This window comes from Chrysemys picta, chromosome 8 (genome assembly GCF_011386835.1).
Source record: "Chrysemys picta bellii isolate R12L10 chromosome 8, ASM1138683v2, whole genome shotgun sequence".
Lineage (NCBI taxonomy): Eukaryota > Metazoa > Chordata > Testudines > Emydidae > Chrysemys > Chrysemys picta.
In genome coordinates, this window is record NC_088798.1 from 63,859,065 (window position 1) to 63,885,922 (window position 26,858).

Sequence of the window (26,858 nt, forward strand, 5' to 3'; positions counted from 1 at the left end):
TCACAAAGAGGAGGCTGCAGTTCCTGGCACGAGAGAGGGCCTGCAGAGGGAGAAAGTGATGGAGAGTGACAGCAGGAAGTGGTGTTGGCCTGGCAGAGCTAATCCCCAGAACTGCCAGGAGGCAGTGCTGTCCAGCGGTGTGTAGAGCACCCTATCACAACCTCTTTAAAGCATAAACTTCTAGCACACAGAGCAGAAAGACTCAGGGGTCTGGATGGACCAGGGCTCAACTTAACTGCTTGCCCCTATACTACGACAACCCCAGCCAGCCAGGGTCTCAAACTGACAATATGAGGGAACACAGCGTGGGGAGGGGAGTCCAAAAAGTTCAACCGCTGTGAAAACGTCAGTTATGAATTTGAGAGCCTAGCACTCCCTTTTGTGTACGCTGTACACTGTGCCTTACAGTGAAAATGGGACTTAGGCATTTAAGTTATTTTGGTGCTTTTGAGAATTATACACTGAATATAACATGCTGGCATGCAACCAATTGACATAAATAGCACCAAGGCCCGCCACAGCAATACAAATCACCAAGTTTTCTTATTATATTTCCTGATGTAAGCAGAGTCAGGATGAGCTCTACCCTGACATCTGGTGGTGAATTATGGCGAGTGTGGAAAAGAACTCCAGGGGCTGATCTTGTTTGCATAGGCACACCCACTCGCCTGGCATGAAACAACAGCAACTGAAAGTGGTTACTTTGGCTGGTGTGGGATCCCCAGTTTTCTCTGTTATTGGGGCAGGAACAATAAAGTTTTGTTACCCTAATTCTGTGAATCAAGGCCAGTGGAACTGTTGTATGACAGAAGGACTGAGTGAGTCCTTCACCATTACCTAAGTAGCACTTGCTTGACAAGGGGCATGGTTACAAAACCCAGTGAATGGAGAGAGGATGGGGACAGGTATTTGTACCTGATGGTATGGGCTGTCTCTGAGGGTTTGAAACACCAATTGCACTACTTCTTCTCTTCACTGTTGAATGTCAGAGCTAACTTTGATTCCATTAGGAGTCTAGTTACAGGCTGCTGAGCTGAATTCACTTTGGGCTAATGGTGCACTAGCACTGGGGCTCCCCTACTATGAGCTGAAATTGCTAAGAGCTGAAATCACAAAAGAGCTAAATATCAGAGGGGTAGCTGTGTTAGTCTGAATCTGTAAAAAGCAACAGAGGGTCCTGTGGCACCTTTGAGACTAACAGAAGTACTGGGAGCATAAGCTTTCGTGGGTAAGAACCTCACTTCTTCAGATGCAAGTAATGGAAATCTCCAGAGGCAGGTATATATCAGTGAGCTAAAAGAGCTAAAGTTATTAAGAGCTGAGATCACTGAGTGCTGTGTTAACTAGTGGGGGAGCCTGAAGCTATATTGCTAAGCAGCTGGCGGATCAATTTGTGGGGATGACTGGAGGAGCGCTGCGGAGCCTTGCGGGGCCGGTTGGAGCGGCCCAAGGAACGGCGAGCGGAGCTGTTTGCGGGGACGGCTGGAGCGGCTCACAGGTTGGTGAGCAGAGCGGAGCAGCTTGTAGAGCGGAGCAGTTTGTGGGACGGCAGAAAGTGGACTGGCTCGTGGTGAAGGCTGTGGCAGAACCCCACGGAGAGACGGCCAGCCAGCCTCGGATCACGTAAGGTGCCCCTTAACACCCTGCGTGCCCCCCCCTTTTTACTCTGGGGCTGCACTGACCAGGGACAGAGACTTTGGGGTCTGTTGGACTTTTGGGACTTTGGGTGGTTGCTGGACCCAAAGAGACTTTGGGGACTCTGGGTGATTTTTGGGTTGCTGGATTCAAGAACCAAAGGGAAAGAACACAGCCCAATTTGCTGGGGTGGGTTTTTTGCTCATGGTTTGTGTTAGGAATCCTGTTTGTGGTGTTTTTCCAATTTTATGCTGATGTCGTTTACCTCATGTTATTAAACATTTTCTGTTGCACTCAGACACCGTGCTTGCGAGAGGGGAAGTATTGCCTCTTAGAGGCACCCAGGGGGTGGTATGTAATTGTCCCAGGTCACTGGGTGGGGGCTCGAACTGGTTTTGCATTGCATTATTGAAACGGAACCCCTAGATACAGAACCCGGCCCTTGTTGCTGCCAACTTAGATGGGCAGAAGGGTTACACTTATAATCATCAATTATCAATCCTTTAGTATCTATATCATCACACATCCAGTACTTCTCCAAGGCATGAGGCTGCACTTATCTTAAGGCGCTCTTAGGAATGTGATCCCTGCTTGTTCTGATGTTCGGTATGGAAGAAACAAGTTTAAAACATCAAAAGCAATTGCTTAAAGTTATTGTTCCCGGTTCTCTTAGGCCAATGTACTTGGACTTACGAAGGAGAAGATGCAGATAGCAGTAGTTCGTTAAAATCCATAATATGGTTCCTTGGCCTCTCACTAGAAAGACAACTGACTCTACAAGGGGACTTTCCTCTACTGATTTTAATTAACAGAGAGAGAGAAATACAATACCTGAAATGAGTCTCGCCATCTCTCAGGCCTAGAAGCTCTGGGGGAGTCTGTCCACATGTCTGGTGGCATTCCTGGGTTCTGCAGCATTTGTGGGTTCAGCAAATTCTTCTGAGCCTGTGGCCCTACAGGTGGCAAGAGACTGTCCATGTGGGTTCAGCACACTCTGACCCTCACCACACTGACCTCAGTTTATATACCCTGTTTTGGGTTTGGTGGAGTAGGGCAATCCTCTTGTTTCTATTGCCCACTTGCCGAATGTGCTCTCAGATTTCCACTCTCCTGGTTTCTCTGCGGCTTTTGTTGATAGCGTTGATGTGTAACAAATTTCTTTGATACTTTTCATATCTTTGCATTTCAAGAATTCTATTTCTCTATTAACTCCTGCTATTAACTGGAATTTCTCCCCTTCCTGCTTGTCAAGCAATTTCATTTAATATTTCAAAAGTGGCTTATGTCTTTCAATAGTCTTTTTCCCCCTTCTATTCAAGAAGTCCAATAATTTTTTGAGTGCAGCAATCATTTAGAAAGAAAATCAGCAAGAATCCATTATAGTGGACCTCGTTCATACATTTATATAACCAAAGAATGTATAAAACATTTCACATCCTTTAGGGCTTGCAATAAAATAAGAGACACATCCTGTTTTTATGTTGTTTCTTATCTGAGGATCTGGAGGTTTCTTCGACAATATGTCTCGTAGTTTGGGAAGTGGGTGTTGATCTCTCATTGTCTTAAGTTTCTGTAGCAGGAGATAACGTGGAATGAGCAAAGAGGTTATTACTGAAATCCTCCGTGTGGACAGGAGAATAGAGGGATTGCTTCCTGATTGAAGGGGCAGATAGAGAGAGAGACATAAGCCCATATCTTCAATGGGAGTTAGGTGCCTAGTTCTCATTGATTTCAATGGGGGTTAGGTGCCTAAATACACATGAAGAACTGGGCCCTAGTAATTCACTACCAAAATATTCAAGGCATATTAGACATCTATACATCTGTGACAAACGTGGGAATTGTCTGTAATATTTTAATGAACTATCTGCCTGACTAGTCTGGACTTATCACCACGGAATCACTACCCAGTGAGGGGCAAGAATTGATTTCCTCCCTAGGGCCATGTCTACACTACAAACTGTGGTCAACACAAGTTATCACAGCGCATAGTCACCAAAGCTTGTACATCGCTCAAGTACGTGCATACTTTGCTCCTTGCGTCAGCACTGCAGGTAGTCCCCAGAAGTGCCTCTATTGATGTGAAGTGTGGTGCACCACGAATAGGTGTCCCAGTATGCCATGAGTTGCCATCGGTGCAATGCCTTTTGGGAAATGTTCTCAGTGGGCTAGGGGCTAGAAGGGACTAACCCAGGGATCTCTGAATGCAGGGGGCAGGTTCCTACCATGCAACTTTTTCCATTTCATAATGCCATCCATATCCCATAATTTTGGCACCTCTTTTTAAGAATCCCACAAACCCAGGTAGAGCGCACGCGCACACACACAAACACACACACACAGAACTACACATCATGATTGGAACTGGCTGAAGAAGGACATCAAACAAAGAACCGAGGATGGGATAAAGTGACCAACCTGGCAGAGGAGGGGGTCACTTTACCCCATTCCAAGGCCTGATATGCTACAGTGACAAGAGAGACACACTGGGCTCTAAGGGGTTAATAGAGCCCTAGGAAGGTTGCACAGGATGCAGCCAATCAGAGAAGGGCTGAAGGAAGTAGTCAATCAGGGCCAAGCAAGACCATTTAAAAAGGGAGCTGCAGGGCAGAGGAAGGCAGTTCTCTGCTAGGAGCCCAGGGAGGAAGAACTGTGTCTCTGGAGGGCTGAGAAAACTGCCAGCACCCTGGACAGATCAGTGCTGCTAGCAGGGACCAGGAGAGCGAGAGACAACTCCTGGCTGGCTGCTGGTGTTTGCAGGTTGAGACCCTCAGGCAAAGGCAAAGAGGATGCAGGGGCCATGAGGAAGTGGCCAGACAATTTGCTGCAGTAGCCAATAAGGGACGTGGCTGAACAGTGGACTGCAGGTCCCCCGGAAGGGGGGAGCACAGTGTGTGGCATGGCCGGAGGGTTGTGTCGCTGAAGAGGACACCGTGGTCCTTGGAGAGATGCGAGTCCTAGAGCAGGAGTGACGGCAGCAAGAAACCACCCAAAGAGGGTGCACAAAAAAACAGAGCTAATTCCCAAGACAGCCAGCAGGAGGTGCCACAGTGGTGAGTGAACTCCATTACAGGGACATATTATGCAGCAAGGGTTTCAAGGACTTTGGAACTTGCCAAGATGTCCATGTGGCTGATGAGTGACACCTGGTCAGACAGGTTTGCATGGAAGCTGTTTATTGTTTCCGATATATGTTCTCTCCATTGTGCTTTTGTCCTGAATAAATAATACCTTACATCATGAGAACTGGTTAACCCTGTCCTTGCCCTTGTGACAGAACAGGATGGCAGGTGCTGAACTACACTCTGACTTGATCACAGTAAATTGCAGCATAAGTCAACAGGTCTGGAGAGACCTGAGAAAGGTGATGACTAGCAGCCAGAGACCTTAATGGGGTGCCCTCAAAGAGGCCAGGAAGGAAGGCCAGTGCAGTTACCTCGGGAACCATGTGCGACAGAGATGGCAATTTCCTGCAGTGTCTTTGTGAGATCTTACTGCATTAGCTGTATGTACCGTGGGACAGGGATTGTATATAATTCCATAGGGGAGAGGAACTAAGAATGGTGGAGGTGATTAGGCAAATTCACACAGGTTGTAACACCTCCAAGGAGGTGTCACCATGCGGAGAGTCTCACCTATACTGGTTCAACTGGATTCTCCAGAGACTAACAGGCAAAGACAGGACGTTTGCAATAATAGTCTAAGTTTAAACTGACGCCAGTGCTGATCCAGCAAATGGACAGGACCTTCTGTCCAAGGGGGCAACCAATCCTTCTTGGGAAGGTTTGGAAGGACTTTCATCTGTTGAGGCTCCGTAAGACTGAGGGGTGGCTTCTAGTAACCTTTGCATATATGTGTGTATAGCATGTGTATAGGAACTCTTAATGTTTTTGTATGTTTTCTATGTCATGCTTTCACCTTAAGGATAAACGTGCTTGCTTAGAAAGAGCTGGGTGGGAACTTGTGACTGCTGGCAATTACAGCTATTCAGAGCCCACAGAGAGAAAGCAAAGTGCAGATGCTGACGTGGTCAGGCAGTCTGGCTTGCTGGGGATATCGCACTGTAGCCAGGGAACTGTGCAGCGTGGGAAAGCCCCCGGTCAGAATGGGGAGAGATGCGCGTCTCTGTACAAGAGAGGTGATGGCTGAGGAGCCAGGGGGCTAGAGTAAGAGACCTCAAGGGATCAGGGAGGGGAAACACAGGGGCAGTTGCCCTGAACTGTGATACCATGACAATAGGGTTTCATTTCCGGGGCTGCTTTAGACAGGCAAAAGGGCTAGAGACTTAGGGGCTGTATTGTGATGGAAAATCCAACCACTTCATCCACTCCAGTAGTGGCACACAGTCAACATAAGGGCTCTGGACTCCACGTTACAACCCATGGTGTAGCAAACACACAGGGACATGACCAGAGTCCTGCTGTAGCCTGGCTCTTGTCAACTGCCCAGATGGCCTCTTGGGGCCATAGGCAGCCCTATGTAAGTTAGAGCAGCCCTAAAGGTGCTGTAATGTAAACCAGGGGCCTGGTCTGCAATCAGGGAGGTTCAAGGTGACAAAGTCTCCTTGGCCTTCTACTGCTGCCCCACATTTCCTACCCTGAGCAGGCTCAGCTGAAACAGAAAATCAGAACCTCTCTTCTTTTTGGAAACAAAAGCCCAGCTTCTCCTTTGCAGGGCTCAGTGTCACCAGTAGCAAGGAGTTTGCCCAAAGCCCTTTAGCTCCTCAGTGCAATGCAGGCTGTGGAACCAGTTTGCAAGTCAGCATCCCTTCTTGCCAAACTTGTGTCTTGCTGAGATTGGGGAACTATTTAGCTATTTCCACCCTGAAGCAATAAGCAGCCCTCAGCCCTTGCTATCTCTGGATCTCCATCTAGTCTCACAGATCAGATTGCACAGGTCCCTTGCTTTGATGGTTTTGGAAAGCGATCAGACAGCTTCCACATCTGAGAATTTTGCACCTGCCAATGCCAGCAAGGATCAGTTGCGTAACTACCAAGGGAAAGAGGGCGGTTCCACATTAAGAGAACTCCCCACTCCCTTGAACCTGTTGTTGTGTGTCTAATATTCCTCCAGTGCTGTGCAAGTTGAATTACAGTGAGTGACGCTTTCCCTAGCTGCCCAGACCCACTCGTGAAGGGACGTGGCTTCAACAAACAAGACACAGACGTGAGGTAAGGGAACTAAATCAACCTATGCATGTAGAGGGTAAAGTGGACACCACATAATAGGGACACAGTTAATAGGCACAGCTGTTTAACTAGTACAGATGGTTAGGGACGGTTTTCCTGCAATGCATTTGGTTTGCTTTAGAATCACCTCTGCAACTTTGCATTGACTAATAGACCAGCTGGAAGCAGATTTTTTTTTTCCATTTGCCGCTGAACTTCTATGACAAGCAAGCCTCAAAGCATTTGAGACAATAGAAGCTAGGATGTGCCTTATGCAAACTTTGTTCAGTTTTGAAGTGTGTATTTGTTTCATAACAGATGGCTTTAGAGAGTCCTTAATAAATACAGATGGATGCAAAAAGGTGCAATTACTGGGCAGAAAAAGTGCTAATTCAGTAAACAAGAGCAGGTAAACAGGATGTATTTCTGAAGTATACATTCAGATTTCCGTGCTAGGAGGTAGGAACCGAAGCAATGGACTGGTTGGGAAATTATCTTTTTTTCCTAAAAAAAAGTCAAAGAAAACAAGCAAAAAAACCCAAACCTCATGGATGTTGAAATTTTTCCATGAAAAATATTGGATTTTCACCAGAAAAAGATGTGAAAGGGAAAAAATCTGTTTTCTCCTAAAACTTGAACTTATTAATAGAAAACTCATTGTCAGAGAGACATAAGGCATTCCAGTGGCTGGAAGTTGATGCTAGAAACATTCAAACTGGCAATAAGTTACATATTTTTAACAATGAGGGTAATTAACTATTGGAATAACTTACCAAACTGTGTGCTGGAGGCTTTATCACTTTATCATTTGAATTCTTTCAATGAATCCTCCATGTCCTTCTAAAAAAGGTCCTGGTGCAGCCACAAGGTATTGGGCACAATGCAGAGGAATTATTGGATAAAATTGTAAAATTCTGTGTTTATGCAGGTGGTCAGACTAGATCATGATAGTGGTCACTTCTGGCCTTAAATGTTTGTTAATTACCCCACATTCTTGTTGCAATATTCAATTTAATAGGTCCATGTCTCTATCTTTGGAGGAGAACTCTATCACTGCAATGTTCAGTGATCACTTAGTACTTGCAAGAGGGACTTTAGTCTGTGTCTCCTGCCAATTTTGGTTGGACATATTCCTGGAGGTTTCATAACATGACCTAATCTTTAAAGATTAATGTTTAGTTCCTGGAGACTCCCGGACAATCCTGGAGGGCTGGCAACCTTTACTCTGGTCCCAAATGGCTGTGCATAATAACAAGAGATTCACAGTGCCCCCACCCAAGCTCTCTGTCTGGGAAACTCAGCACATAAAGGCACAGTCCCCAGTATCACAAATACTAACTGAATTCTGTTGCTCTTTAACCACACATGAGCATCTGCTACTTAAGATCATCCAACCCCTTTTGTATAATGAACAGGAATGGCAGATGTGCCTGTTAAATCTGAGAGGCGAACTAGTAATTACTTTCTCCATAACGCTGTCCTCTTTGTTTATAATATACATTGCTGATCCTTTTCACTGAAGTGATACCAACTCTGTTCCCTGAATTCTACCCACCAGCAAGACTGCATGATCTCCCCCCAATAAAGGAGACCATGGTGAAGAGAGTTGCAATTATCGGAGCTGGCGTGAGTGGACTGACCTCCATCAAGTGCTGCCTGGATGAGGGGCTGGAGCCCACCTGCTTTGAGAGGAGTGATGACATCGGGGGTCTCTGGAGATTCACAGTAAGTGAGGGGATTCGTTGCCTGTGGAGTGAGCTACACCTGTAACCAGAAGAGACTATTCATTAACCAAAAAATGAATCCAGCTCAACAGCAGCCTTAAACAGAACTAGTTTGTTCAAAGAATGGCAGTGTCCTGTTCAGACACTGGGGCGTGGCAGTCACCCGGCCTCTGGATTGGATGCAACCTTTGGATCCCGCATGCTCCCCAGCCCCCTAGGTTTGAGCAGCATTCAGACACAGTGCAAGGATGCAAACTCTCTGGCTGGCACCCTCCATGCTGCCTTAGGCCCCAAGCCCAGTGCTGGCCCCCCTCACGTAGCTTATGCACACTCTCCGCAGAGTTCCGCCCGCATGGGCACTCGAGTTTAACCCTTTGGGGACATGTGACAGATAAAGTGAGGAATTTAGCCCTTGTGAAGGAACACCTTAAGCACACACACTTTACTCTCAGGGTATCTCTACACTGGAGCTGGAACTGTTATTTCCAGCTTGGGCAGACATACCTGCCCTTGCTCTGGGAGAGCTGGCGTACTAAAAATAGCAATGGAGAGGTGGTGCGTGAGCTGGGCTAGTCACCCCAGTACATACCTAGGGTTGTGGATGGGATCATACTTGGGGTGGCTAGCCTCTGTCCCCACTTCTGCCAACATGGCTAGATTGTTATAATTCATGTGCTAGCTCATGGGTATGAGGATTACGCTCCCTGCCCCAGTGTAGACATACCCTTTGAACACATATGAGATACAGATCTATGGGAAAACAAGGAATACCTGAATGTAATACCCTCCCTTGGTGACCCCAGCGCTCTCTTTGGGGTTTGATCAGCAACCTTCAGGGGATAGAGCCCTCCAGCCTGCCCCTCCTCCTGCTCAGTTTTCTGCATCTAGCAATGAGCTCTTGCCTTCTTGTTAGGGAGCTTGTCTCTTTTAAAAGCAGGGCCTGACACCTCTTCCTGCTTCTCGTCTCATGCTGGGGCTTTTCCATTCCCTCTTTCTCTCCTGGGGGGCTGCTGACAGTGGGCCATTGTCCCAATTTCAGACATGGTCTGTATTGTGCCACAAAACAAAAGTTTTATTCCACACTGAGGGTTAGAGTAGAAAATGGAGTTCATAGAATCAAATGGAATTCAGAAACATACAGGGACACATTCCCAGCACTGTAACGGGGGCAGGGGAAGGGGGTTACATTAAGTAGGTCCTAAGTCCCTGATCCCAGTCTATCCTTATTGTACAATGATACTTAGCATCTTCAACCGGCCATACTGGTAACTGATTAATCCTCAGAAGCCCCTGTGAGTTAGACAGCCACAGTGGATGTTGGTCATTAGCAACTACTCATTTCACAGCAAAAAGCAGTTTACTGGCAACTTTTGAATAATGGCAAAAGTCCCATGCAAGCTGTGACAGCAGAGGCTGGGGCTTTCGGCAAGGGTGGGGGTGCTGGGGACTGGTGGGACTGCACAGTACTTCCTCCTGCTCTCTTTGCCCTGCACCCTGCCCTGGCATCGGGGACTTGGACTCAGCAGGTCCCAGTGCTTCCTTCCCTGGCTGCAATCCACAAATCTGCCTGCAGCCAGGGTTTTCCATGGACGGTGGAGGTCCTTGGGGGCCCATGGGGCTGCACAGTATCTCCCAACCAGCTGTCTGGGTTGCAGACTCAAAGCCAGCAAATTCATTACAAGGGGAACGTCTCTTCCAAAAGAATTGTCAATAAGCAACAAGCCAGTTGCTAATATCTGAAAGTCGTTAACATTAAAGTGAAGGGGATGGGATTGGTTCTGAGGGAAAATGTTGCTAATAACCACAAGTTGTCTTTATCAAGCTTGCTAATAACCGGCATCCGCTGTACTATTAACCCCACTTGATGGGTGGAGAAACTGAGGCACAGAGTAGTTAAAATGTGCCCAAGATCACACCAGTAAATTTTTGGCAACTGAGGAATACAATTTTAAGAGCCCTGACTCCCCTGTCCCATGTTTGTTCTTCTAATCCACTCCCCCTCCTGGAAGTTCTTCCTAAAAAATGACTGGAGTTGGCAAAATGTCTTAAGAACTGCCTAGTAATTGGCCCGAGCAGCCAGTGTGACAAAGTGCCATGCAATGCAACAGAATTCAGCTGTGCAAGCCTAAGTGAAAACATCGGCAACAAATTTCCCAGTGTTTGAGTCCATTGTCTTTCACACTGTCCCTGTGTGAGAAGGGGAAAATCAGTGCTTTAATTTGCAGGGAGTGCAGAAAACACTTCAGACACCCCTCTGTCTGGTGAAGCCACCCCCTTAAAGGCCCATGGGGACAAGAAAGGGAAGGTGGGAAGGACGGGAGTCACAGATGTCGTCGTCCATGTCCTCCCCCTCCCCCCATAGTCTCAGGGACTTGATTATGTGGAACATGCTCAAATGTTCCCTCAGGATGTGTCTACACTGCAGTTACACACTGGTGGCTGGCCACTGTCAGCTGACTCGGGCTCATGGGGCTCAGGCTAAGGGGCTGTTTGATTGCAGTGTAGACATTCAGGCTCGTGCTGAAGCCCACGCTCTGGGACCCTCCCCTCTCATGGGGCCCCTGAGCCCGATCTTGAGCTCAAAGTTCTACACAGCCCCTTAGCCAGAGCCCCACAAGCCTGAATCAGCTGGCACGGGCGAGCCATGGGGTTTTTAATTGCAGTGTAGAAATACCCTGGACTAGAATTCTTTGAAGGGGTCAAGAAACTTGTGTACCAAGGGGATTCAGTGGATATAGTGTACTTAGATTTTCAGAAAGTCTTTGACAAAGTCCCTAACCAAAGGCTCTCATGCAAAGTAAGCTGCCATGGGATAAGGGGGAAGGTGCTCTCATGGGTTGGTAACTGGTTAAAAGATAGGAAACAAAGCATAGGTATAAATGGTCAGTTTTCAGAATAGAGAGGGATAACTAGTGGTGTCCCCCAGGGGTCTGTTCTGGGACCAGTCCTATTCAACATATTCATAAATGATCTAGAAAAAGGGGTAAAGAGTGAGGTGGCAAAACTTGCAGATGTTACAAAATTACTAAAGATAGTTAAGACCCAGGCAGACTGTGAAGAGCTACAAAAAGATTTCTCAAAACTGGGTGACTGGGCAACAAAATGGCAGATGAAATTTAGTGTTGATAAATGCAAAGTGATGCACATTGCAAAGCATAATCGCAACTATACATATAAAATGATGGGGTCTAAATTAGCGGTTACCACTCAAGAAAGAGAGCTTGGAGTCATTGGGGATAGTTCTCTGAAAACATCCACTCAATATGCAGCAGCAGTCAAAAAAGCGAACAGAATGCTGGGAATCATTAAGAAAGGGATAGATCAGGGATCAGCCGTCTTTGGCACGCAGCTCGCCAGGGTAAGCACCCTGGCGGGCCGGGCTGGTTTGTTTACCTGCCACGTCCGCAGGTTCGGCTGATCGCGGCTCCCACTGGCTGCGGTTCGCCGCTCCAGGCCAATGGGGGCGGCGGGGGGCGGCGGGAAGCGGCGGCCAGCACATCCCTCGGCCCGCGCCACTTCCCGCCAGCCCCATTGGCCTGGAGCGGCGAACCATGGCCAGTAGGAGCCACGATCGGCTGAACCTGGGGTAGATAATAGGACAGAAAATATCATGTTGCCTCCATATAAATTCATGGTACGCCCACATCTTGAATACTGCATACAGACAGGGCCAGCTCTAGGCACCAGCAAAACAAGCTGGTGTTTGGGGCGGCACATTTTTAGGGGCGGCATTCTGGCGCGGGCCATGCCGCCCCTAAAAATGTGCCCCGGCCGCTCTAACTCACCTCCGCTGCTGCCACTCGCGCCGCTGTTCACCCTTCCTCCCAGGCTCTCAAACCCGGGAGGGAGGGGGAGATCCCGAGCGGCCGCGGTGCATGAAACAGCTGATTTGCGTGCCGCGGCCGCTCGGGATCTCCCCCTCCCTCCTGGGTTTGAGAGCCTGGGAGGGAGGGGAAGACCCCGAGTGTCCACGGCTCGCGAAACAGCTGATTCGCGGGCCGCTGCTCCCCCTCTCTCCCAGGTTTGAGAGCCTGGGAGGGAGGGGGAGACCCCGAGTGGCCGCAGCGCACGCGCTGCTTCTCCCTTTCCCTCCCTCCCTCCTAGGCTTGAGAGCCTGGGGGGAGGAGGCAGGGCTGGGGATTTGGGGAAGGGGCGGAGTTGAGGCGGGGCCGGGGGTGGGGTAAGAAAAAAAACGGGGAGGGGGGGCGGCCAAAATTGTTTTTGCTTGGGGCGGCAAAAATCCTAGAGCCAGCCCTGCATACAGATGTGGTCTCCCCATCTCAAAAAAGATATATTGAAATTGGAAAAGGTTCAGAAAAGGGCAACAAAAATGATTAGGGGGTATGGAACGGCTTCCGTATGAGGAGAGATTAATAAGACTGGGACTTTTCAACTTGGAAAAGAGACGACTAAGGGGAGAGATGATTGAGATCTATAAAATCATGACTGGTGTAGAGAAAGTAGATAAGGAAGTGCTGTTTACTGCTTCTCATAACACAACTAGGGATCACCAAATGAAATTAATAGGCAGCAGGCTGAAAACAAATAAAAAGAAGTATTTCTTCACACAGCACACAGTCAACCTGTGATGTTGCCGGAGGATGTTGTGAAGGCCAAGACCATAACAGGATTCAAAAAAGAACTAGATAAATTCATGGAGGATTGGTCTATCAGTGGCTATTAACTAGGATGGGCAGGAATGGTGTCTGTAGCCTCTGTTTGCCAGAAGCTGGGAATGAGCGACAGGGAATGGATCACTAGATGATTATCTGTTCTGTTCATTCCCCCTGGGGCATCTGGCACTGGCCACTGTCGGAAGACAGGATACTGGGCTAGATGGACCTTTGGTCTGACTCAGTAGGGCCATTCTTACGTTCTTACCCTCTGTGTCCCAGAGATAGGGGAAACAGCCCTTAAGGTTGCTGTCAATGTGCCACGATGGGACGTTCCTTCCCAACATCAAGGCTCAGGTGGTAGGTGCTGCAGCCACAGTGGCAGTAGGATGGTGGAAACATGCATTCTGGAGGAGGCATTCTGCCCATGGAGTGGTGATGCGGGCAGAGTGCCACCATGGACGCAGCTATAATAAAAGGCTGTAGAATGGTCTCCTACCAGAGTGTTAACTGGTGTGGAAGGGAAGAGGGCCCTGGCCTCAGATGACTCATCTAGCAGTGCTCCAGAGGCAGTGCTCCCTCTCGGGTGTCTAGTGCTTCCCTCTGCACTGGGCCCTTAGGGAATGCTGGTGTTGACGTCCCCCCTGCCCTCTGTGCAGCTGCACAAGGCAGAGGAAAGGGGCCCTGCTGTTGCGCCTCCATGACATTTGTGCAGAGATCAGCTGTGATTTGGCCCCAGATAAAGAGATCAGATTAATTCTGTTGTAAGTGCAACAGCCTGGGCCAAATTCTAATTCCTAATCTCGTCTGTGTCCCGCCATGAGTGGAAACCAAACGCTATGAACAAAAAGGGGTTGATAGGCATATTCTCTCCCTGGCTGCATGTGCAGAATGCATTCACTCTTCCCTGTGACACTGTGCTGATAGGAACATGTTGAAGATGGGAGGCCCAGCCTTTACAAATCCGTGGTCAGTAACACCTGCAAGGAGATGTCGGCCTTCACAGACTTCCCGTATCCTGAGGATTTTCCAGTCTTTCTGTCCAGTTCCCAAGTCCTGGAGTATCTCAGGATGTATGCCAAGCATTTTGGCCTTCTGAAGCACATCCAGTTCAAGGTGAGCTATAAAATGTAGAGGCTGGTCCACATGAGAGGATAACAGTCTACCAGAACTGCCAGCTGATGGAGTAACTTCTTCACGTAAGCAGTCTAGGCTCATGCTTTTGGCACTGAAAGTGCTGAGCTTGGGTGGTGTCAGACAAGGATCATAGGAATCATACACCTCTCCGAGGCAGGCTATTTAATATGTATAATTTGTATTGTGGTGCCTATGAGCCCCACCCAGACCAGAGGCCAGATTTCTAAAGGTATTTAGGTGCCTAAAGATGCAGAGGCATCTAATGGGATTTTTCTAAAGCATCATGGTACCTAACTCCCACAGAAATCAACAGGAGTTAGGCACTTCTGAAAACCCCACTAGGTGCCAATCTGCATCCTCAGGTGCCTAAATACCCTTGAAAATGTGGACCAGGGCCCTGCTGTGATAGGCGCTGTACAAACATAAACAAAAAGACAGTCCCTGCCCAGAGGAACTTACAATCAGAGTTGGCTGAAAAATGAAAGCCCCGCCTCACAAAAAATGGGATGACTTTAGGGAGGGGGGAAGTCCCAAACTGGGACAAAATGTCAGAAATGCAATTTTTTATTGTTGTTATGTTGCAGGAAGAGTTTTCAAGAAAAAAATCCATTTCAGAACTGAAAACTTTGCAGCTTCCCAGCTGACCATCTGGAAGACTCTTGTCAATTTCACTTGACATTAACAAGACACCTCCCCTGGGGATGTAAAAGAACCCAGCCACTCAGCCTCCATCTCTGGCTCCCAGAGCTGCGGGGTGGGGGAGAAGCAGGGAGGCAAAGCGCCTGGACTCTGCCTCTGCAGCCCTCCAGGAAAGCTTGTCTCTTTTACTGTCAAAAGGTTAAATTGATAAGAGCATTCCAGGCAGGCAGCCTGTGGGCTGTCATAAAAATTTTCCCAACAGAAATTCAGTTTTTTTCTGCAAAATGGAAACTTTCTCATGGACAATTCTGGTTTTGTGAAAGTGGCAAATTTTGACCAGCTCTACTCACGGTTTAAATAAATCTTCCCCCAGGCCAAAGTCAGGGCTGTCCCCCTCCCTGTCTGGAAAATGGTCCAGCAAATTTTCCCAAGCACACATTGTCATAGACTGTTTTCTCTACTTATATTTGTTACACTCAGATCTCATGCTGATGGACGATATTTGTTTGGTTCAATGTTTCAGACCACAGTCATCAGTGTAAGGAAATGCCCAGATTTCTCTGCCACTGGCCAGTGGGCTATTGTCACGGAGTCTAATGGGAAGCAGGAGTCATCTGTCTTTGATGCTGTTATGGTTTGCATTGGCTATCTCTCTGATCCATCCCTGCCGCTGGAGTCTTTTCCTGGTACAGGATGTCTTGTGTTTACTATTAAGCATTTCTGTGTTTGGCAAGAAGACTAACAAATCCACAGATGGAAACATTTTTGTTTCCATGTTCTAATTTCCTGGATCTGGCGACTGCCGTCATATTGACATGCGTAATTAGGGAAAAGCTTTCGTTTTCCAGCTGTCCCTTTTTCAGGTCTGGCTAATGATAGGCATGCTTCCAAGGGACAAGATTATTTCTCTTGAGAAGGCTATTCAGAGAAGTTGGCTGCACTAACAAGTTAGAAAGTGTGTTATTGGTGTGGGTTAGGGCAACAAAAAAAGCACTGGGCCAAATTTATCTGTGGTGAAAGTAGACAAAGCTTCTTTGGAGTTGCACCTGATTACAGCAGCATTTGAATTTGGCCCATAATCCCCAGACAGAAGTTGTAGGCCTTTCCCTAATCTTTCGCCACCATTTAATTTTGTTAAGTGCTTCTCAAGAATGAGGAGGAAAGGTTCACAGCAGGTTTTGCTGTTTTTGTTTGTTTGTTTTTGTTTAAATAACCTGGGTTCTCCCAATTGGTGTTTAAACACAGCCATCTCTCTGGACCACCAGGAGGAACTGGCTATTGCTCTGTGCTACCATCAGAGTTTTTAAATATTGGCTGCAGTTACATTATCTCAGATTTTCTAACCACAGAGCTCACTTTGGAGGGAGAGGAATGGACAACAAAGTTTCCAGTGGTATATTCCTAAAGGGGTTGCAGTGGGACTAGGGTCCCGTCACCAAATCATTGCTGGCCATGGGTTAGAATGTCTTGTTTATTTCTGAATCAGTTGCCCTTACAAGCGTAGTTCTACAGTAGGTCTAGTGTGATTGTCCAGAAGACTGTAGTGCTGTCAGGTCTCTATTGTAGCACTTTTTTAAAGATATAGTAACCCCAGCACTGTTAGTTACACTTACACACACACACACACACACACACACACACACACACTCAGAGCCATACAAATCACTTTAAAATATTCGGGGCCCAATCCTGTTTGCTTTATTCATTGCTGGGGGCTGAGGGATCAGGAGGTGGTAGTTCCTTCTCTCCCCTGTTCCAGTCATAGATTCCCTGATCAGAAGGGTCCATTGTGATCATTTAGCCTGACCTCCTGTATAGCACCAGCCAGAGAACTTCCCCAACATGATTCCTAGGGAAACATCCACTCTTGATTTAAAAACTGCCAGTGATGGAGACTCCACCGTGACTCTTGGTGATTCTTCTAGTTCTGGTTTCTGTGGGAGGAGGAGGAGCGGGGTGGGGACAGTTCTATCTGCTTTTTCCTCCTTGGCTCTGCTAACGACCGTGTCTGCAGGGCAAGGAGGGGAGAGCCTGTCTATCACTTTTCATTGAGTCCAAGGCCAAAAGGGTCATCTAGTCTGACCTCCTGCATCATACAGGCCATGGAACCTCTCCCAGACATTGTCTGCACCAGCCCATCACTTGAATTGGAACTAGAGCCTCCCTTTTAGAAAAGTGTCCAGTCTGCATAGGAAGATTCCAAGTATGGGAGAATCTACTGTATCCCTAAAGAAGTCACTCCATTTCTCTGACTGGGCCTTAGGAATTAGGTCCCCTCCCCTCTTCAGGAGAAAGTCTCCAAGAAAGGGCAAAGATTAAGGTTACTAGGACCATTTATCCCCTGAAAAATATAATAGCAACAAGCCAAATTGTGAGGTCATTTTTTTCTGTCCTCACTACCAAAACACACCTCCCATTAACACCAATGGACTCCAGGATATAGCCTGGAATTATAATTGACTATTATTTAAGTGATATTTGCCAGATACCCTTCCCCTCTTCCTCACAGGGATAGAGACATTTCAAGGCAAGTACTTTCACAGCCGCTATTACAAGCATCCAGATGTGTTTGAGGGGAAGAGAGTCCTTGTGATTGGCATGGGGAATTCTGGAGTGGATATCGCCATTGAGGCCAGTCGTGTAGCTAAAAAGGTACAGTTCTTCCAGCTCCTTTCAAACCTGCAGGAAGGGTGATGTTAATTTTTGTTATATGCAGCGATGGGCAGCAATGAAGCTATTTAGAAGCCACACAGACGAACTGTCAGGAGAAAGGAGCTGAGAACCTGATTCTCAGCGGAGGAACCTTGGTGGGGGCATGGCAGGGCCTGGGCCAGCCCCCATAGTGGGTGGGGAGGAAGTGCTACCCAGCCCGTCCCTGCCCCCAGCTCTGCTCCGGTCCCACCCGCAGCTGCATCCTGGGCTTCTAGCCCCACCCCCACCGCAGCCCAACTGCAGCTCAGCCCCCAGCTTCAGTCCCTGGCCTCTGCTCTGGCCCTGCTCCCGGCCCCAGACCCATCCCCAGCTGCAGCCCTACCCTCAACCCTCTTACCCCTGTCCACGCCCCCACCCCTGAGCTGCAGGCTTGCTCCCGGACCCAGGGGGGGTGCGGATGGGGGTAATCCTCAACATTTGGGGACCACTGTTCTAGAGGTTATTTCCACAGAATGGGAATATTGCTTTTTCAGAGACCCATAAGGCAAAGAAAAGTGCTACCAGACCCAACAGTCTAGTCCTTTAACATAACCCAACAGTGTCTTTATGGCATTGTGGTCTCCGAGGTTGCAGCAGTTGGACTGAGGAGTCAAAGGTGGCTTTGTCCTACCCCTACACCTCCCTCTCACAATTCTGAGAGACCTCGAAGTCTTTGCTCATTGGCTAGCTGGGTAAAGTCAGGGGACGATCCTTGTCTGGGATTAGTTTAATAAACGCAAGGAAAGCAATTCACCCTCCAAAGCTTTGCTGCTCTGTTGTCTTCTAGGTGATGATCAGCACTGGCCGAGGTGCGTGGGTGATCAGTCGGGTGTTTGACAATGGTTACCCATGGGACATGGTCTTCCTAACTCGTTTCATGAATGTGATCCGGAATTCCCTCCCTGGGCCCATTACAACGTGGCTGGTTGCGCACAGGACGAGTCAGTGGTTTGACCATGCAAACTACGGCCTGATACCTAAGGACAGGTATATCCTGCGTTTCTGTTCCATGTGGTGGTATATTGGTTACTGAGTTAGAGAAGGAAGAGGAAAGTGCACCTAGCTAATGACGTACAATGTGTTAGAGGAGCAATGCAAACCCACATGTCGAGGGTTTAACTAGGGTTACCAACTTTCTAATCACACAAAACCAAACACCCCTGCCCTGCCCCTTCCCTGAGGCCCTGCCTCTGCCCCACCCCTTCTCCAAGGCCCTGCCTCCGCTCACTCCATTCCCCCCACCCATCGCTCACTCTCCCCCACCCTCATTCACTTGCTTATTTTCACCAGGCTGGGGAAGGGGGTTGGGGTGCGGAAGGGGGATGAGGGCTCTGGGGTGGGGCCAGAAATGAGAGGTTCAGGGTGCGGGAGGGGGCTCCTGGCTGGGGTAGGGGATGCAGGGGGGTGCAGGTTCCAGGAGGGAGTTTGGGTGCCGGAGGGGCTCCAAGCTGGGACGCGGGGTTGTGATGCGGGAGAGGGGATGGGGCAGATTTGAGGAGGGGACTCTGGGCTGGGGCAGGGAGTGGGGGTGCAGGAGTGGGTGTGGGGAGTGGACTCTGGGTGGTGCTGACCTCAGGAGGCTCCCCGGAAGCAGCGACATGTCCCTCAGCTCCTACGTAGAGGGGCCAGGCAGCTCTGTGCAGTGCACACTGCATCCACGCACAAATGCCACCCCCACAGCTCTCATTGGCCATGTTTCCCAGCCAATGAGAGCTGCAGAGCCTGTACTTGGGGAAGGGCAGGGACAGCATATGGAGCCCCCGTGGCTGCGCTTCCGCCCAGGAGCTGAGGGACATGTCGCCACTTCCAGGAGCCGTGCGGAGCCATGTAGGGAGCCTGCCAGCCCCACCAACCAGACTTTTAATGGCCCGGTTAGCAGTGCTGACCGGAGCCATCAGGGTCCCTTTTCAACCGGGGTTCTGGCTGAAAACCAGACACCTGGCAACCCTAGGTGTAACATAGGAATGTATAAATCTACACCAGAAAGCAGGGCTAGGGATGTTGATCAGCTAGGTTTTCATAGGACAGCTGAAGAAGCGGGTCTCCTGGCCTGCTCTGTATAGAGGAGGGGAACACTAGCATTGTACAGTCCCAGTCAGGGGTGCTGGAATGGGGGGGGGCCAGGGAGCCATGGCCCTCCCACTTATAGGGAGAGTGATGTGGGGGAGGGGTGGAGAGAAGTGAGATGGAGGGCGAGATCTTGGTGGAAGAGGTGGCATGGGAGCAGTGCCTCAGGGGGGAAGGGGAGGCACACAGGAGCATGGCCTCAGGGGGGTAGGGGTGGCATGTGGGAGGGGGCTTTGGGGGGGGAAGGGGCGGCACACAGGAGCGGGGTCTCAGGGGAGGAGGAAGGGGCGGCACAGGGGGCCAGGCCATGGTTCAGGCACCAATGGCACCCACTTTTAGGGACCTTCTGCCACTCCTGTGGCCAGGAGCTAGTCCTGCCCACTAAGCTTTCATTATGTAGAGACTCATAAAGAGTCAGGGTACGTTTATACTTACCTCCGGGTCCAGTGGCAAGCAATCGATCTTCTAGGATCGATCCCGGAAGTGCTCGCCGTTGACGGCAGTACTCCTGCTCCGCGAGAGGAGTATGCGGAGTCAACAGGGGAGCCTGCCTGCTGCATCTGGACCCGCGGTAAGTTCGAACTAAGGTACTTCGACTTCAGCTACGTTATTCACATAGCTGAAGTTGCTTATCTTAGTTCGAAGGGGGGGGTTAGTGTGGACCAGCCCTCAGACAGTTTTTGAAGTGCGTTTCTGCTCTGAAAAGTGACGCCGTAAAAGTACTGTGCGTGAATTGACCAGAACCTAGGGGAGGTGGCAGTGATGTTTGTGTGAATAAAGCAGGTTGCAGGAGGGGTAACTTTAATTAAAGACTTCAAGACCCTGGAGCCTCGTTTGGAGTTGGGTGGGAAACGGGACCCTGCTTTCCCATTTCTGAGTCTTCCAGGTCAGAGGTCATTCTCCAGCTCTTTGCTGAAGCACATGGGGTTGCCTTGGCTGCCCCAGCATTCTGATTGTGTTTCTGTTTGTTTCAATGCAGAGATGTGATACGGGAGCCTGTGCTGAATGATGACCTTCCAGGCTGTATCATCACTGGGAAAATCACCATAAAACCAAGTCTGAAGGAGATCAAGGAAAACTCAGTCGTGTTTCAAAATAGCCCCACGGAGGAACCTGTTGACATCATCGTCTTTGCCACAGGATACAAGTTCTCCTTCCCTTTCCTTGAGGAATCTGTTGTCAAAGTCGAAAAGAAGCAGGCATCCCTGTACAAATATATCTTCCCCCCTCATCTGGAGAAGCCAACCCTGGCCGTCATTGGCCTCATCAAGCCATTTGGTGCAGTCATGCCAGTTGTAGAAATTCAAGCTCGCTGGGTCACACGAGTCTTTAACGGTAGGTGGAGCAGGAAGGTTAGTATGATGTGAGCACTTCCTCAAAGAAAAAGGCAATGTTTCAGACACAGGTGGTGAGCGAGTGGGTATGTCGCCCCACCGCGACACAGACCAAAAAGGGATTCATCCAGGACTAGGAAAGGTGGTGCTCATAGACAGGTATCTAAATTGGGTTGCTCCACACTTTACCGTCTTACAACCCAGTGACATCCTTACTACATGAACAAGCGAAATATTCCAAGAACCATCTTGGAAATATTGAACTGGATCTGTCTGAACAGAATTTCGGAGCCTTGTTTTTTCCTCTAGGATACAGGTAACTCCCCTTGAAGAAGAGGGGAGTTTATTTGTATTCAGTGGCGAGAAAAGAGGGGCCCTGTGTTTATAACAATTGGGAAGCCATGACACGAGCACTCACATCAGTTCCTTGTGGATGGTGCAGAGGTCACACTCACTATAGAGTTTCAGGAGGCATTGTTGCCTTGAGGCACAATGCTCCCGAGAGCTCCCCCTGGGTTTGTGCAGCTCATCATAGCCCCCACCACAGTTCTGGGCCTTAAAGGCAATTCCTGACCCACTGATAGGCAGCTATCTCCCTTTAGGGGCAGGAAAAATGGAATAGCTTTTGTGTTACCAGGCAGAGCTGGTAATAAACAGGATTCCCCACTGCTGCACTAAAACCAGGCAGAATCCAGCAGCTGGTTCGTCCTTGCCTCTTGGAGGGAGGCAGTTTCTCAGCACCAGAGAGAACAGTGTTACACTCAGGAGCACCTGGGGCCTGATTTTGATCTCACATCCACTCGTTCCATGCCAGTGTTGCTCCTTTGGGGAAGCTCCTGATCTCAATTATACCAGTGTAATTTCAGAGTAAATGCCATGGACTTTAACAGGGTTACTCCAAAATCACACTGCGTGACTGAAATCATGTTCTGGTCCCTGGTTCCTACAGATGAGGATTCAAATCCCAGTCATCAGGGAAAGAGTCTCCAAAGCAGTGGCTAGACTAGACTAGAGGAGGTTGTTAGAAGGCACTAGCTAACACGTTCCAACTAACATGTTTGAGAAGTCTGGTGCAGACAAAGCCCTGGTGATACCAGTAGTCTATGGCAATGGTTCTCAAGCAGGGGTACACAGATCTTCCAGGGGGTACTCAACTCATCTAAATCAGTGTTTCTCAACCCGGGGGGTGCAACCTTTAGGGGGGTTATAGGACAGGTTTGTGGGGGTTGCAAGTGCAGGGCCAGCATTAGGAGGTGGCAAGCAAGGCAGTTGCGCAGGGCCCCATGCCACAAGGGGCTCCATGAAGCTCAGTTACATGCATCAGTCTCACCATCTGGGGCTTGGGCATCAGCCCTGCCGCTTGGGGCTAGGATGCCAGACAAGGCTCACAAGTGAAAAAACACACTGAAGTGTAAGTACAATATTTATTTTATAATTATATGATCAAAACGAGAAAGTGAGCAATTTTTCAGTAATAGGATGCTGTGACACTTTTGTGTTTTTATGTTTGATTTTGTCAGCAAGTAGTTTTTAAGTGAGGTGAAATTTGGGGGGTATGAACTTCCTGAAAAGGGTACAATAGTCTGGAAAAGTTGAGAGCCACTGGTCTAGGGGGAAACTAAGCTTCAGCCAGTTTAGCTCTTGTAGACCAATCAGTGTAGATTTGAACAGTAGACTTCTCAAGCATGTTCATAGATTCGAAGAGTTTAAGGCCAGAAGAGATGTTAGATGAGCCAGTCCAACCTCCTGTATAGCACAGGCCTTAAATTTCAACCCCACCCGCATATTGAGTTCAATAACTTGTGTTTGGCTAAAGCATCTCTTCCAGAAGGGCATCCAGTCTTGATCTGAAGACATCAAGAAATAAAGAATCCACCATTTCCCTTTTGTTTGTTCCAATGGTTACTCACCCTCAGTGCTAAAATATTGCCTTATATCTAATTGGAATTTGTCTGGCTTCAGCTTTCTCCCAGAAGGTTAGAGAGCACCTCTTTAAATCTTAGTCTAGACAAGGTGTAAGAGTGGGTGTGATTTGAGATGATTCATTAGAACAATTAGGCCACTTGTCCAACTAACAAGCCATGAGTTCTCTCTCCTTCGGGGACCAGGAGCCAGGGTTTCCAATCCAAGAACAAGCTCCAAATGACTCAGGCCTTGTCTACACACAAATTGGCACCAGTTTAGCTAAATGGGCACAAACACCTGTGTGGATGCTCTAATTTCCGTGGCTTATTTCAGCTTTGTTTAAATCTGCTCCTAACTGAAGTAAGCTAAATTGAAATAAGCCTGGTTTAAGCTGAAATAAGAGTGTCCACACCAGCCTTTTCACCAGTGTAACTAAATTGGTTTAAAATCCCACCTGAAGTTGAACAGGTCCACCACTTTATGACAACACTCCCTTTTCTGGTTTCTAGGCTTGTGTCAGCTGCCTCCAGTGAGCACCATGGTGGAAGAGATCAACGAGACGAAGAAAAACAAAATTCGCTGGTAAGCCATGTCACCTAATGCAAAAGACTTTGAGACAGATTTAAAAACCCCTGAACTTTGGGAGGTATCAGAATGCAGTTCCAAATTTGGCAGCTGTTCCCTATCTCTTTATAGGGGTGTCTAAAATCCAGATGTGGATTCAATTAGTCTACTATATCTAGTGTGTTTGAAGTCCATCTTTTAGCTAGCGGCTATATAATTATACAGGAAGTTTGGAATATCTATTCAAAGAAACCCACTGATGATCAAGCAGAATAACTGCAAATGGGACTGAATTTCAATGGCATCTCCTCTGTTTTACCTATTGATCAGAATGACATCCCTCCCCCTTCTTTTCTGATTCATTAAGGTTCGGTTTGTCTTATGATGAGATCCTGAAAACTGATTGCCTCGTGTATATTGACGAACTTGCCTCCTTGATCGGCACAAAACCCAGTGTGCTGACTCTGCTCTTCAAAGATCCAATCCTGGCCATGAAAATTTTCTTTGGTCCATGCACAGCATACCAGTACCGCCTGACTGGGCCGGGGAAGTGGGATGGAGCCAGAAATGCCATTCTGACCCAGTGGGAGCGAACAGTGAAGCCCACAAGAACACGAGTTGTAGAGGAGCCTCCAAACTTCTGTTTCAATTTGCTTAAACTAATTGGCCTTTTTGCTCTCTTCGCTGCAATTTTTCTTGGTTTCAAGTAGTTCTGGTGTGATGTACAGCCTGCGTGTATAAATCTTTTCTGGCTAGACAATATCTCTATATGGGGAGGCAGGAAAGCAATACATACAAAGGTCCTGTAAGAACAGAAGGGTTACTAAATCAAACTTTAACCAATGTCACTAAAACATTTCTCCTCTAACTAAACTACACACCAAGATTCGTCTACCTGAGACCATTGCACAGATTTAACTAAATGTGTGATGGTAAACTGGTGCAGGCCCCTGTGTGGACACTCATTTCTTTTAAAAGTGATTTATTTAGGGCTAGCTTAAATCAGATAGGAATAGACGTCTAGGAAAGAGATGCTTTAGCTCAGCCGGAAGCTGTGGGCGTGATTCAGGAATCAGTAGATGGGATTCTTTGGCCTGTGCTATGCAGGAGGTCTGGCTAGGAGACCATAATTGTCTCTTCTCCCCTAATATTGACTTTTGTCAGATAAAGGAATGGGAAATGTAAAGTCCCTGGGCTTTAATAATCAGTTGTTAAAATCGCAAGGCTCCACACCTGCAAGACGCTGAGATACCTCAAATCTCTCTGGAGTTAGTTGGCATCAAGGGTGTTCAGCACCTGTGACGGATTGAATCACAGAAACCCCCTTGGGAACTGCCAACTGATGTGCCAAGACTACTTCTGCCCTGCTTTCCCTGCCAGTCTGGGACTCCAGCACCTTGTCTTGTTGAGCCAGACACACCAGTCTGCTCCCACACAGACCCAGGGTCTGAACCACATGCCCCAAAGCTGCAGACTTAACTGAAAGCAAGTTACAGAAGTGTTCCTGTCTTTACCATTCAGATACCCAACTCCCAATGGGGTCTAAACCCCAAATAAATTCGTTTTACCCTGTATGAAGCTTATCCTGGGTAAACTCATAAATTGTTCGCCCTCTATAACACTGATAGAGAGATATGCACAGCTGTTTGCCCCCCCCAGGTATTAATACAAACTCTGGGTTAATTAATAAGTAAACAGTGGTTTTATTAAATACAAAAAGTAGGATTTAAGTGGTTCCAAGTAGCAACAGACAGAACAAAATGAATTACCAAGTAAAATAAAATAAAACACGCAAATCTAAGTCTAATACACTAATAAAACTGAATACAGATAAAATCTCACCATCAGAGATGTTTCAATAAGTTTCTTTCACAGACTGGACGTCTTCCTAGTCAGGGCACAATCCTTTCCCCTGGTACAGCCCTTGTTCCAGCTCAGGTGGTAGCTAGGGGATTTCTCATGATGACTCCCCCCTTTTCTCTGTTCCACCCACTTATATATTTTTTGCATAAGGCGGGAATCCTTTGTCCCTCTGGGTTCCCACCCTCTCCCCTTCTCAATGGAAAAGCACAAGGTTAAAGATGGATTTCAGTTCAGGTGACATGATCACATGTCACTGTAAGACTTCATCACCCACTTGCCAGCACACAGGTATACAGGAAGACTCACAAGTAAAACAGAGCCATCTACAGACAATTGTCCTGGTTAATAGGAGCCATCAAGATTCCAAACCACCATTAATGGCCCACACTTTGCATAATTACAATAGACCCTCAGAGTTATATTTTATATTTCGAGTTTCAGATACAAGAGTGATACATTTATACAACTAGGATGACCACACTCAGATTATAAGCTTTGTAATGATACCTTACAAGAGACTTTTGCATGAAGCATATTCCAGTTACATTATATTCATACTCATCAGCATACATTCATACAATCATATAGAATGCAACATTACACACCTCACAGGGAAAAATCCTTGGCTATTTGCTTTTGAGGCCGGGCTAGTTAACCGGCAGACTCATCCATATGGCAATGATGATTGCTCCTGTCTGTGGCTGTGCTGCTCTTTCTGGAAGTCTTGGGTGCTGAAGATCGTGTGCAGTTGGCTCAGTTCTGTTCCTTTATTAACAATCTCTTTAAAGTAATAAACACGTCAGCTCTTCCAGAGAGTTTGCTTTGAATTTATTGAGTTGGTTACCTTGCCAGTTCTTATGTGTGTTTGCTTTGTGTGAGAACGGATGGTCCAGGGGCTAGGCTGGGATTTGGGAAACCCAGACTCAATTCCCTCCTCTGCTTGGGTTCAAGTCCTTCCTCAGACTTCCTGTGTGACCTTGGGAAGCCTCTCTCTGCCTCAGTTCCCCATCTGTACAATGGAGATAATAACACTTCCTGGCCTCATTGGAGCTTGGGGAGGAAAATACAGGGAAGACTGTGAAGTGCTCAGATGCTACAGCAATGGATGTCATTTAAGTACCTTAGATAGATTACTACAGGGCTGTAGCATTAGCCCTTGGAACTTGTGGGTTCTTTGTTTTGTTTTGGCTGCCGTAGACAACCCCTCATAATTTAGACAAGATTGTCATTTAGGGTATGTATACCCGGAAAGGTGTCGTCATGCTTTTTGCATTGTCATAGCTATATTGATCCCAGGATATGAGAGAGACAAAGTGGGGGAGGTAGTATCTTTTATTGCACCTGCTTCTATTGGTGAAAGAGACAAGCTTTCAAGCAACACGGAGCTCTTCTCTGTGTAACTCGAAAGTATGTCTCTATCACCACCAGAAACTGGTGCAATAAAAGATATTAGCTCACACCTACCTTGTCTTAGTGGTGCTTTAACATGTGTTAGCTCCCATAGTTGTAAGTTCTAGT

General features: G+C 47.8%; 1 protein-coding gene across 5 annotated transcripts; it reads left to right on the plus strand.

Annotated features, from left to right (window-relative positions):
• Positions 1 to 4,254: 4,254 nt before the first annotated feature.
• LOC101952401 (flavin-containing monooxygenase 1-like) lies at positions 4,255 to 26,148 on the plus strand. Of its 5 annotated transcripts, none has more exons than XM_008177796.4 (10): positions 4,255 to 4,688; positions 6,709 to 6,806; positions 8,362 to 8,528; positions 14,068 to 14,256; positions 15,440 to 15,602; positions 17,426 to 17,568; positions 18,395 to 18,594; positions 20,654 to 21,009; positions 23,423 to 23,495; positions 23,845 to 26,148. In XM_008177796.4, the coding sequence occupies exons 3-10, from the start codon at positions 8,397 to 8,399 to the stop codon at positions 24,185 to 24,187; spliced, it is 1,599 nt and encodes a 532-aa protein (XP_008176018.1). In that variant the 5' UTR covers positions 4,255 to 4,688; positions 6,709 to 6,806; positions 8,362 to 8,396; the 3' UTR covers positions 24,188 to 26,148. The 5 variants fall into 5 exon arrangements, with proteins under 5 accessions (XP_008176018.1, XP_042703074.1, XP_065410730.1 ...); XM_042847140.2 differs by having other exon boundaries at positions 4,580 to 4,688; positions 8,326 to 8,528; XM_065554657.1 differs by lacking the exon at positions 4,255 to 4,688 and having other exon boundaries at positions 6,669 to 6,806.
• Positions 26,149 to 26,858: the final 710 nt, after the last annotated feature.